The following is a 13,879-nucleotide window of genomic DNA, read 5'->3' as shown; positions in this document are numbered from 1 at the left end:
GAGCTCAGTCAGCATGCTGACAATTCAAAGGCAGACAAAGTCTTAAGATTATGAGTCATTTCTTGATTGTCATTAGTACCAAACTTAGTATTGTCTTTAGAGTTGTGAAAGTGTAGCATCCATTCATTTCCTGCTATAATTTTTTTAAGGCTCATAAGAAAGATTGTACACATTCCCATTGTTCTATTCACATTGGGACAAAAAGTGACTGGAGAGATGAAAGCTGAAAAAGTGGGTTGGTTTGTTGATATTGTTACACATTTAGACTTCATTCTCATCAATCTCTTACTCAGCAGCTTTAATCAATGCCTGTAATTATTCTCTAGTCGCCAACAGTCAACACATTCATGCACACATAACATTTTGTAAATGGCACATTGAGTAAATAGTTGGATCCTTTTTAATTACACATATAAGGATTTTACTGCAGTTTGTTTTATTTTTAATTTTTGTCGGTGTTGGTAGCACAGTGCATCATCTATGATGTTTATAGTGTCAATGCTGTTGTTGAATGGACATTTATTTAGTCAGTGTCCTGCTTCTAACATTGGCTGAGAAACCGGTTTTGTGACCAGTGAGGGGAAAGAGTGAGACAACCACAGGAAGGACAAAAAAATTGCAGCTGCTTGTTATGAGTGACACTTTTAAGACGAGTTGCATGTTGTGGGCATTTCCCCGTTGTTTAGCGTATTGTTGTTGCTTAAAGGGGTCATATGATGCGATTTCAATTTTTCCTTTCTCTTTGGAGTGTTACAAGCTCTTGGTGCATAAAGAAGATCTGTAAAGTTGCAAAGACTAAAGTCTCAAATCCAAAGAGATATTCTTTATAAAAGTTAAGAGTTAACCACTCCTACCTTCGTCACATGTGGTTGCCGCTCCTTCGTCGAATCCGCCGGCCGCGCCGTTCTCAACCCCGCCGCCTCTGCTCACTCTATCCTGGCCTCAGCGCACGCTAAGCCGAGGCTTCCCCTCACGCTAGGCCAAAATAATGTTCTTTTTAGCAGCATCATATGACCCCTTTAAGATGGAGAAACATCTTAGGAATGTGAGAAAGATGCAGACCAGGACACACTGGAGAACCAAGAGCAGAGCAGGTATGCTCTTATAGGCTAATTAAAAAAAAAAAATCATTGTACTTGTTATTTTAATGTAATACAGAAAAAAAACTATATTGAGAATAATGATAATATGCAAAAAAAAAAAAAAAAAAAGGTTACATTTTGGGGGGAAATATGACCGGCACAAGTAAGAAGCTGCATTTGGTGGTTATTAGTATTGCCTTTATTCATATTGATTATCACTGCAATAAAGCTGTGGCAAACTGTATTAATCCCTAGTATCATCAAAAAAGCTTTTTATACTTGGTAGAATCTGGTTGTTATATTTGTAAGGCTTTGGCTGTCTTTGTTTATTGTGTCAATATTAAATCAATTTTCAAGCACTTTGGAGCCTAGTTTGTAAATGCCAGATTAATGTGATGAACCATCGCTTTTATGCATCATAATTCAGTTTAGTGTTCTGTTTGTTCTGTTAGTTGGTTACAAATAAATTAAATGTATGCACACATACTGAAAACTGATTGAGCTTGATTAAGGGAAGCATTTATTCTTGCATCGGCCAGATCCATAATTCACTGCCTATTGAAAATCACAATATTTACAATTATAATGGCCACTCGACTGTGAACATGATTCATGGCGCAGCTACTCTAATGCTCTAACAAGGGCTCCACATAAATGCTAAATTACATGCTACACATGATCACAAATAACCTCATAAAACATGTCATTGCTATTTTTCTTTTGTGTTCAGATGAAAGATGGCTGTATTTTGTTTCTAACCAAGCAAACGGATAAACTGAGGTGTCATACAGCTCTATACATCTCAGTACCCATTTTACAGTTTGTTTAGAATCTGTCTTTGATAGCTCAAAAAGGTTTTATATAGGGTCCCACCAGCCCCCTCTTTCATCTTCGTTAAAGTTTGTTTGTTGTGGTTGTTGTGTTAGCTTACAGAATGCGATTTTTTGTAAAGCTGCTATTAAAAATGGCTATTATGTGAGCATGTGTGCACGTTTGAGGGTGCGGGGGACACCAGATCCTTCTGTCACAAGGGCTCCAGATGGTACGAGGAAAACGCCGTGCTTTAATCTCATGCCCAGGATAAAGCAAAACTCAAAATGTAACTTACTATAAACTTGTTTCACTGTACGTTGAACTGACTGACTGTTTTTGTCACATTCTCTGTTTACTTTATTCAATAAGTTCTCCATCTTTCATCACTGCATTTTGTCTCTCTTTACTTCCCCATTCTCTTTAGTTTGCACTCAGTAGCGTAACATTATTATTGTGGTCTTATATTTCCAGCGTGTCAGTGTGTGCCTTCATGAACACATGTGTGTACAATTGGCAACCACATGCTACTTGTTTACCGATTGGCTTTCATCTTTTATGTGCGTTAGAAATAGAGTACATTAACACAGCTCTCACATGCCCTAGATATTACAGCAGAATTAATTACCGGCGAGTCTCTGGGGATTAACTTTCCTTTGTTTTGCTACAAATGCTGGATTAATGTTCTCTCATCCTCTCTATTCACACACAGACCTTCTGCTCCTTCTGCTGTTTTTATCATTCAGAAGACATTTATATACTTTAATTCTTCTGCAGTCATACCATTACACATAATACAGTTTCTATGTTTGCACTTTTAAGGTAAAAATTATATTTTGCATACAGATTATTTATTTTGCATTGTTTATGTGCATAATTTTAAGCTTCCAGCTTCATATACATTATAGAGTTTCATATAATTAAATGAGGTGTATTTTATTTACTTATTTAGTTTGCATTGTGACATTTTAAGCTTAAAATGTGTATTATAAGATTTTGTATAATTAAATTAAGCTTATTTATTTGTTTATGAGTTTGTTTATCATGACATTAATTTATGCTTTAACTTTGTAAGAATTGTATAATTATATATAATTTAATATAGCCTATTTTAATTATTTATTTTGTATTGTGACATTAGTTTAAGCTCCCAACTTTGTATAAATTATATATCAATTATACATTTATATATTTAATTTTAAAAAGTCTATTTATTTATTTATTTTATTTGTTTTTGCAATCTTACTTTCTTTTAAAATTTTGTAACAAAAAAAAAAAACTTTGTATAATTTGCAAAGGGTCCTTGTCTATTCCAACAGGACAATGCTGTGTGCATTAAGCAAGGTTCATATCAAAATATTTGCGGAGTCCTGTGTTTAAGAACTGGCCTGCTAAAAATACAAATCTGAACTCCATTGAACACCTTTGGGATGAAATGGGATCAAATCCTCACAGACATGCCAACATCTAATAAAAGGTCTTTCCAGAAGGATGGAGACTGATAGCAGGACCAACTCTCTATTAATTCAAATGGTTTAGTGTCATTTACCCTTTGGCACTAAGATTTGCAGATCTCTTCCTGTTCTTATTTTTAGCCCCTCCCACATGTTTCTCAGTATATCTATCCCCCTCAGTTTCCATCTCTGTCTACATAATTTAGGATCATGAAGGTACCTCAGAATGGTACCTCAAAAACTTTCTGGAAACTAAAAACAAAAAAAGTGCTGAGACTAAATCTAACTAAATATTTCTCTTGGCATCTTTCAGATAAAGCCAGTAATCCCAGCTGCTTTTCCTCCAAACAATCTGATGAAGAGGAACCTTGTGTTGGGGTCAAGATTGCTCAGAACAAAGGTGGGCAACAACCCTCCCTTCCTCTGCTTCCTAATCTGTCTATTCCTTTCTCTATTACTCTACTAAGACTTCTAGCTCGGATCCTTGGGAGTCTACCATTTATTGTAGTTGTTGATGCATGAATTGTGTGTCAGATCGAATCTTTTCTAAAAACCTGTAGCTGCGAGCAGTTGGATTTATGATCTGCTGTAAGAGATAAGAGATACTTTTATATATTATGTAATAGTTTTAAGGTTTATTATGGGAATGAATAGGCGTGACTGTGCCACACTTACTGTACAGTGTGGTCAATGATCCATCAACCTCAGTTTTTGGTCTGATCACCCTCGTTTCTGTTTTCTCTGCATTCTGCATTCTTTTGTTTCTCTTAATGGAAGAACGAGCTAACATGGAGAAGAATTTAAATAATTTTGTAGTTATATCAAACCATATTTGATGTTTAATGTACAGTTAAGGATCACTGGACCAATGACTTTATACGGTGGGCTACCCAGCACAACACCACATGAATAGAAACCATGCAATCTACAAAATATTATTTTTGCTTTTTGCTTTTAAAACTGAAAAACTTACATTACATTATTATATTACATATTACATATTGTTACATATTGTGCTGTGAGTGTCTATAGCTCCGTGTGTAAACAAAGGCCTCATCACCTTCACAAAGTTTGCTTTCATTTGTCAGATCGATATTAACTAGAAAGTTTTTGTTCTCCGGACAGTATATGGGAATACAAATGGAGGTCCATGGTGACATGACATTACAGTAGTTGTGCTGGTCAGACTTGTTTAAGTGGAGACAGGAACACTGTACTGCGCTTACTGTAATTGTGGACTCATGATAATGTGAAATGTAAGATATATCACTGAGCTGAATACATGAGAGCTTCACCTTTATGTGATCTTTATAACCAGGTGGTTAATGGTGTGGTTTTGGTCTTGAGTATTTGACCTATAGTGGTCGAGTGTGTTTTTTTTTTTTTACTTATATACTTTGTGTACAGCATTTTGAACCATCACATACAGGGCCGTTTCTAGGCATAGGCGAGCTAGGCGGTCGCCTAGGGCGCCACCAGCTGAAGGGGCGCCAATGAGCGCACGTACTGGCACTTTTAGCAGGGTTGTGATAAAGAGTGGCACGGTCACCCTGGGTTAGGGCAATAGGGATTTCACCTGGTGCATCAAATTGGCTAGAAACGGCCCTGATCACATACCATATATAGATTACATTTAGGCTACCGCTAAAAAGTTTGGGGTTAGTAAGATTTTTTTTTTTTTTAAGAAATTCATATTTTTATTCAGCAAGGATGAATTTAATTGATCAAAAGTATGTTATAAAATGCAGGATCCAAAAACAATTCCCAGCTGACCTGCCTAGATCTTTACATCATAAGTTATACACTGACAGCTCTTGAGTGATTGTTGTAGATACTGTTGCTATGGCAGGTTGATGTTCAGATGTCATGTCAGTGAGGAAAGTATTGGATCACCGGAATCACCGGAAGTGATCCAAGCAGCAAAACAGAAAATGTTACTTCATTACCTGCATCCAACAGAAAGGGCATCAGTATTTACACAAACGTCAGGGTTGAGTTGAGTTGTGGCTTTCTGGGATGTGTCAAGAAGGTTGTACAACACCCGATGCTCAGGACTCTTCTCTGTCTCCACTCGATGTCGAAAATGAGATTAAAGTAAATCAGATCTGCAGTGGAATCTGGTAATCAGTTTAATAAACTTGTAAGGTGTGGCAGTCCGGTTCACGCAGTTTACATGTTGAAGAATACTTGTGTGTGTCCGTTTATCATTTCCCACCCTTGAATGATTGCCATTCAATCTGTGCCTCTCATGTGAGAGCTTCATTTAATTTTAGCCTTTTTATCCTGAGTCCATTTGAATTTTCCTCTCAGTATTTTGTAACATGAGAGTGCTTGTGTGCCACTAAGACAAGAGGGTTTGGAATGAGACTGATGCTGCTCAAGGCTGTTGAAGGGGCACCATAGACCTTGGTCAGGGTTCTGCCATATTGAATTTTTTACCAGAATGAAGATGAGGTTGTGAGAGATAGAAGTACAATGCGTTTAATGAATTGTACTGCTTTTTAACAACATGCCAATTGTTCAGCTGATGAAACTTGCCAGAAAACTTACAGTAGACAAAAACTCTACAGAACAGTTTTGAAAATGACGTCTGATCTATGACCTTTTCACAGTGCGGGCCATTATAAAGAAAGACTGTCTCACACAGCCTAGTTTTCTTCAATGTAAAATTCAGTGTGTCATCCGCTCTGACTAAGGTCTGTTGCATTTCTTCCTCATTTATACCATCAAGTTATTTCATCACGTGCCTTACCTTTACAGTCAAACTCCGATTCCCACTCCATTCAGAAATGCAACAATATTCACACTGGATTGTGCTCTGAAGGTTTTAAAGGGACAGTTCACGCAAAAATGAGAATTTTGTAATTATTTACTCACCCTAACCTTCTCCAGAACATAAAAGGAGAATTTTTAAAGAATGGCTTTTCAATGCAACAAAATATATTTATATTGTGTGTGTGTGTGTGTATGTGTGTGTGTGTGTGTGTGTGTGTGTTTGGATGGAGGGAGGGAGGGAGGGAGGGGCTGTTTCCTCGTGCCTTTGTGGCAGAGTTTCAGTCAGTCTGAGGTTTATAGAAGACCGGAAGGCTTGAATGCTGATAACTGCTGTTATATTTCTCATTGCTCTGGGAATATTTGGCCTCATTTTGACGGACAGAAGGTGAGATTACTTTGGCTTGACAATGATCACAGTCTTACCCCTGCTAGTACTGTTTTCATTGGTTAACATGGTCTGTTTAGATGTTGTTACAGTATAATTAAACTTGGCAACAGCACATTAGTGGAGGACGCTGGAAGTGCTTTTATGTATCTTCACACAAACATGTTATTCTTTCTTCTCTGTGACAGTGGTTACTTTGAAAATTAAAGTTTTTTTATAGAATAATTGAGATCAGAATGCATTAGTGAATATTTAATATGATATTTTGATATTTTAAGAATCCGCTTCAAATTTCTTCTACATAGAGATGTCAATCTCAGACATTTGGTCACCTGTCTGCTATATTTTTGATTTTCTGATGGATTTGTTTGCCAACATGGATGAACACGTTCAAGCAGTTCACATTTTTCAGTCTTGTTAGTTTGCTTTTTTTCATCTGGCACCATTGCGTGGTTAAGAAAATGCATTTTGCATATGTTCATTTCTAACTTCCTTCACGTTTATTTATTGCCTGTCTGTGTTCCTCTGTTGCATGACAAGCTCTGAAAACTACTTCTGCTCCTTATGGTCAGTTCCCACCTAAGTTTGCAAACTAAATGAGCTGTTCTTATCTGTTCTGTATTGGTTGGTACTTTCCCACAGGGTTTGTATTGGTAGTACAGTACCAAAATGCAGCCATATTCAAATATACGCTATGGTGGGTTTCCCATAAACTGGAAATTGTACTATTCAGATTAAGGTTGATTTATTATGTTGCAACTAATTAAAACCGGAATTTATGTGTCAGATTTCCATGCACAGAAAGGTAAACACATCTGGAATGTTTTAGTGACCAAAGGCTAGACTTTTTTTTTTTTTACTGGAACAAACTGCTTTTATTAAACTCAGATGTTGATCTGATTTAAGCTATTATCTTGAACCGGGCTCTCTGTATATGTCAGGTCAAACCACAGACTTTTTTTTCCTTTCTATACTTAGCCAGGAATGCCAAAGTTGGCACACGCCTGTGTTTTAGACTCGGAATGCGGAACATTTGTGCTTTTTCCCATGCAAACATTTTAGCAGCAATTATTATCATAGTTTACATTCACTAGACCACACGTGGTTTGACATCAACCTGGCTCACTTTTCAGCTGCAAAAACCCAGCGACACATTTCTAATAGATCTGCATGCATGCTCTGTTATGATGTGGACGTTTCGATTTCATCTGCTTTCCCAGACAGAGACTTTTGGGAAGAGGTTGCCATGGTAACTCAGAGGCCAGTTATCAGGTGCATTATTCACCAGAGGATGCTTTCGTTGTTTTGTTTGCTTACAGTATGCTTACATAAACACACTGAGGTAGACAATAGCCACGTTCACACATCAATGCAATTTTTTCACGCAAAGTTGCCAAACTGACTTTTCCGGTAAATCTAATACATCTGCAGCAGCTTTCAGTCTTTTATTCGCATACCATTCACACATCAGCACCAAAATTTTGTTACAATTCTGTTTGTATTTGCTGGAATTAGCTCTTCATTTCAGCATCTATCCAGTTTGATGACATTTCTTTCCACAGCATAGATAATTATAATTTTCGAGTCCTGTGTTACAGGTTTACAACTAAATGGCCTGGAGTAACTGCATCAGCATACTTCTTATGTTAGAGTCAGTTGTCTAACCTTGTACTTGTACATTGTTTTTCACACATAGCCTCAGAACTTTTCCGGTAATGTTGCAACTTCTTCATTTTAATAACGGCCCTCGTCACACAGGACCTCTAAATAGAAAAATGTTGATGAAAGTACTGATAAGACTGAACGTGTGAAAGCACTTAATGTTAGTCAGAATTAAATACCAACAATTTCTGCATGTTTCTGGAGGTATTTTGATGCTTAGTAAGAAAGTACTGTCATTGTCTCTTTTGTCGCACTTTTGTGCATTTTTTTTTATTATTTAATTGTATATATTAATGCAAACCCAATTTTAATGGAAATGTTAGTGGTGCTTGTCCCTGCAAAATTCACTGTCACAGTGCTACAGTGATGTTGATGGTTGCTAGGGTGTTGTGAATGGTTGCTAGGTGCTTGCTTGGGTCAGAGTTTAATACATAAGCTCCAGGAGTTTGTTCAAATACAGAAAAAGTTATTATGTACACAGGCAATAAATACATATTCATTTTAAGTGTTAAATGGCCTTGAGGATATTACAAAAATATTTATTTTAGACACTGAAATTTTCTGATATCGGTGAAATGCAGGCATTTAGAGGCATTCTCTGGTCCATAAAAGAAAGCTTGTTTCAATCCTGGCCACAAACTGAGCCAAAACTGAGATGAATGGGCCAATCACACATGACGCTGTCCTTACACCACCACCACCACCATATATTTACTTCCAGCACAACAGCATCATTCATCCTCCGACATGGACAGTCCCATGCAGCCTATTGGCCTAAGATGTTTGCAGAGAAGAAAAGGGGGCCAGATGAAGCTGGGAAGGCCATAGAAAGTCTCTCTTTGTGCTCCCTAATGCATTAATAGCCCCATGCTTTAATATAACAAGACGTGGGCAAGACATCATTTGCATGAGTGCCTGTAACAAGACGGTTTACAGGGGAAAGCGACAGACTTGGGTGTCCTGTTCATTGCACCGAAATAAGGAATGGTCCGTTGGTGTGAACGCTAATATAGTTATTGTTATATTTATTTTTATAGTTATCGTTCTTTGTGCGAATATACGCCTGGACTCTGTTGTGAGGTAAATACATGCAGTGGTCAAACAGGATGAATAACCTGAAAGAGGAATCTAAACCAGGATTGCACCTACATAGCTTTCAGTGGGTGCGTGTACACCTACATTTCCTTAATGTGTTATGACTGGAGTGTGTTTTGACTGTAGTGTGCATGAAGTCATAGTGGCCTCGCAGATCTTGCAATGGCATTTTATCTTGTCTGCAAACTTTATGCATTTGTTTTATTTCATGTTGTATGGTAGAGCACAGTACTTTTAAAGGAAAGTCACTTCATTCAGTGGCTGTGTTTGCAGCTCTACTGTGCCTAACTAATTGGGGAAATACCGAAATGAAATTAATGTAATAATTTAACGTTTTCTTTTCTGTTGACGTCACCACACAGGCAGATAGTATTAGCTAATAGAGACTGCATACTTGCATTTGCTTTGAAAACTTGCTTTTAGTCTGGCTTCATTGTGGTATGTAGCATTCAAGATTGAATCAGTTCCCGTCCTTAGTTTTTTTCTTGTTGCATATCCCGCTTCACATGAAAATACATTACGGAAACAAAAGGGGAATTTTGAAAGGGAATTCACATTAACATTTTATAGTATCTTAACATCAAAATCTTTTGCTCCGCCTCTGAAATGACTTTACTTTTTTCATGACATCACCAGGTTCTCTTATTTTACTGTCTTCTTCCTCCAAAAACATGCCAAAGAATGTTTTTGTGATCCAGACATTTTATGATGGAAAAACCCACGTCCCATCGTTTTATCTTGTTTTACTCAGAAATATGTCACATTATGGAAGTACAATGACTTGCAAAGGCATTTCATGTTGACTTGATATGATACTATATAATATTTAAGAGATCAGTGTCATTATTTTTAGTGGTTACGTACATGTCTGTTATGTATTGTTTTTTTTTAATTCTTTTTCCAAAAGGCCTTGTTAATTTTTATGAGAGCAGATTGTATCACTAGTCCAACTTTTGCAGTAAAAAATAGCCTACTGATATTTTGTTCTTGTTGTTTTGGAAAGTTTGCTGTTTTTCTTCATGTTTTCTTCATGTTGGAACCAAGATCATTTTCATGCATTTTTTTTTTTTTCACATTTAAACGAATCACTGTGTTGCACATGAAAATTCAGTTCTGTGACATTTTTAGATCTGAACTTTTCAAGGTCAGCTGTCATTGTCGACAGATACATGTGTGCCTTACCGTATTTGCCAAAGCTGTTTTTCAGGAAACATTTCTTGGTTGAGGCGAACAAAAAAGCTTCCTCATAGGTTGAATACTGATCATCTAAACAATCTGGTTATTTGTTTGTTCTGCATTCGACACAGAGGAACTTGTGGTTATTTTTAGTCTTTGTTTCAAGTTTAAGTCACTTTTAGTTTCAAGGCCACTTTTATACCAGCCCTGACTGATATCAGGAGCACAAAAAACAGACCTCTTGAATTTCACTTCTGCACAGAGAGTGTAATTATCAGAACACTGTTAGTACTGCATGTTTTTGCTACTCAACTGAAGTTTGCACACAGTATGGCTTCTAAGCAATTAGATAAAACAAACTGCTTTTGAAACTGCTACCATACCATTTATTCCCATCCTTTTTTTCTCTCCTGCAGCCGTTGCTAGCCGTAGTTCTGATGAGCAAGATCATCGCAATGAGAAGTTGAGTCGTGGATGTAGATTCAGCAATAAGAGCCTTACTGGAGTAAATGGAAGAGTTTCAGGCCGACGGCCACCACTGCATCCCAAACCACAAGGTATGGATTTATTCACACAGTATGCACAGACACATAAGTCCTTCCAAAATTCCACAGAAGTACATGCTAAAGAAGTACCAGAAATACATGCTAACTAATCTATGGTGGTATATTGGCATTTATGCTTCCATGAAGAACCTTTAAAGGGGTCATATGATGCGATTTCAATTTTTCCTTTCTCTTTGGAGTGTTACAAGCTCTTGGTGCATAAAGAAGATCTGTAAAGTTGCAAAGACTAAAGTCTCAAATCCAAAGAGATATTCTTTATAAAATTTAAGAGTCAGCCACACCTACCTAAAACGGCTCGTTCTAACACGCCCCCACATATCTACGTCACGATGTGGGAAGATTTGCATAACGCCGCCCAAATGTTCACGCAAAGAAAGAAGGCGTAACTTTTATTCTCGCTGTAGTATTGTTGTTGCCGCCGCCATGTCGTGAAGGTGCTGTGTGTTTCGTTGTGAAAGCGAAACTACTTTGTTTGGCCTTCCAAAAATGGACACAGAAAGGCGGGGCATAGAGGAGAAACAATAATGTACAGTATGTGGAAAATAATGTGTTTTTTGAACCTTAAACCGCATAAACACATTTCATTACACCAAATACACAAAATAATGTTCTTTTTATCAACATCATATGACCCCTTTAATATCCCTGGAATCTTACCATTGCACAAAAGGTTCTTTATAGTGGAAAAGAATGTTCTTTAGATTATTAAAATGTTCTTCACACTAAGAAATAAATGTTTTTTTTAAGAACTGTTCACTTTGAGGAACCCCAAATGGTTCGTCTATGGCATCAGTTAAACCTCTTTCTGGAACCTTTTTTTTTAAGAGCGTACACAAACACATCTTTCCCTTTATAACAGGCCCTGAACACTGAATGTTACCATTAACAGGATTCAAATCAGCGTGGGTACTGATTAATGCTGAAATAGCAGTGCTGTAATGAGTATAGCACCCTCAGAGCGTCCTTGAACCCGAGCTCGATCACTAAGCAGATTCTCTGTCGTGTTTGAAAAGTGTGAATGATTTCCTAGTGATAAGAGTCACTATTAAACCTTTGTGAAGTTTGTTTGCTTTTCTAAAAACAGTCAGTTCTATAGGTCCTTACAGACCCTAAAATTCTACGTTGTCATCGCTCTGCATATTTGCTGAAGAGTATTCAGAACATCCACTGCGGATACGATAGTTGGTTTCAAAGCACTTCACAGAAAGGCATTGAGTTCCTCTTTCATGAAACCGTTTTTATGTATCTCTGTATTCTCATGTAAAATTAAAGGCAAAAAGCCCACTGACATAAACCTCAAAGACCACACTCAGTGAATTAGAGATGTGTGAAATGAGAGGGGTGGCCATTATTTATATCGAGACAGACAGGATGGAGCCCTGAGCTCTGCAATATCTCCACCAGTGTTGGGCAAATTACTTCCAAAATGTAATACATTATATATTACTAGTTACTGTCTTTTGAAAGTAATTAGTTACATTTACAATATTACTGTCTTTTGAATTGTAATGCGTTACACTACTTTTGAGTTACTTTCACCAAAATATAAGTATTATAAAATGCCAAAATGTAGTTTATTGCTGCTCATTATACATCCAGTGGAGGGTAATATGGTAGGTCTATATAGCATAAAATTATATAATCATATTTAGATACCGGTATGTAGGTCTACATTAATGTTACGTTGTAGTTTAGGTTAAACACACATAAGCACAAACCGCATTATTACATTCATAAATAACATCGGTAAATAAAGCGAAATGTTATAATGTACAAACAATAAACACAATACCTAGCCTATAGGGTATATTGAACGGTTTCAGAAAAAAACAAGAATGAAAAATATAAGTTGCTAAGCAAGCCAAAACGAATTAGGCTAATTCAATGCGAAACTGAAAGCAAACGGCGTTCTCCCGCAGCCTACCTCTCTCATTCAGCATTAATCCAATTAAATGTGTCCATCATAGGCGGAGCGTGTGTAAGGCTGGGGAAGGCTATAAGCCCTGGCCATGGGGACTTGGGGCAAAAATGGCACTAAATTGGACAAAAATGCCCCTGTACAAACAAATGAAATCTATTACGTCTGTTGCTAACAAAGTGAAAATGAATAGCCAGTGTCGATTGTGGCATTAAATTAAGATCTGATCATATTGCACCGTATTTCATTTTAGGCGTTTTTAAAGTGTTGAGCATTTTATCCAATCACACACAATTCTGTTAAGCTTAGGAATGCAACGGCCAATCAGAGGTGTTCAGTTGAGTCATCGCTGAAACTCATCAGTTTTGTTGAGTGCTTGCACGTTCTCTGACTGAATTCCGGACTCTTGCGAATTCTCTCATCATAAACAACAAAGCGCAGAAGTACGTACAATGTAAGTAAGAGATTAATTTCACAGTGTATGCAGCTTTAGTGTTTAACGGTATTTTAAAACATTTTTTTTTTTTTGAGAGTGCTTAAACTCGGGATAGAGCAAAAATGTGTTTGAAGTTTTATTCTCATCAAGTTTTCTTAGAGCTTGGTTCTTGCCTAAAAAGACGGGTTTATGATGTTTAATACATTTGGCTGCTTTTAGCCGTACCCTGGAGTTGGTTCACCCTCCGCCTATGGTGTCCATATTTGCGATGTATTTGAATGCTAAACTATTAGGCTATTTATTATGTTAAACCAGGCTTACTTAACGTACTTAAAAACATCGTCACAAGGCAAATGTGTGTTTGGCCCGAGCTCAGGCTGAACGGCACGGATTGTAGGCCTACTACGCAGTACGCACTATTTAAATTAACCAGTGTATCTATATGTTTGATTGACTGTATTTTATTCTGATAATGAACAGGCTGCAACGTTTGCAATGCTGTAGGCCTTTGTATGTGCTT

General features: G+C 37.1%; 1 protein-coding gene across 3 annotated transcripts in view; it reads left to right on the top strand.

Annotated features, from left to right (window-relative positions):
* Positions 1 to 13,879, top strand: part of LOC107670369 (FYVE, RhoGEF and PH domain-containing protein 4-like) — a 45,151-nt gene that overhangs the window by 14,759 nt on the left and 16,513 nt on the right. For 2 of the 3 annotated variants that reach the window (XM_016462940.1, XM_016462942.1), the window contains exons 2-3: positions 3,660 to 3,746; positions 10,856 to 10,996. In XM_016462940.1, coding sequence (XP_016318426.1) covers positions 3,660 to 3,746; positions 10,856 to 10,996 — 228 coding nt within the window. The remainder of the gene's footprint in view (positions 1 to 3,659; positions 3,747 to 10,855; positions 10,997 to 13,879) is intronic. The other variant, XM_016462941.1, reaches the window with a different exon arrangement.

Source organism: Sinocyclocheilus anshuiensis, unplaced genomic scaffold (assembly GCF_001515605.1).
Source record: "Sinocyclocheilus anshuiensis isolate Anshui unplaced genomic scaffold, SAMN03320099.WGS_v1.1 scaffold949, whole genome shotgun sequence".
NCBI lineage: Eukaryota > Metazoa > Chordata > Actinopteri > Cypriniformes > Cyprinidae > Sinocyclocheilus > Sinocyclocheilus anshuiensis.
Note: the sequence above shows the minus strand (reverse complement) of the source record. Positions and strands in the feature narration are given on the sequence as shown.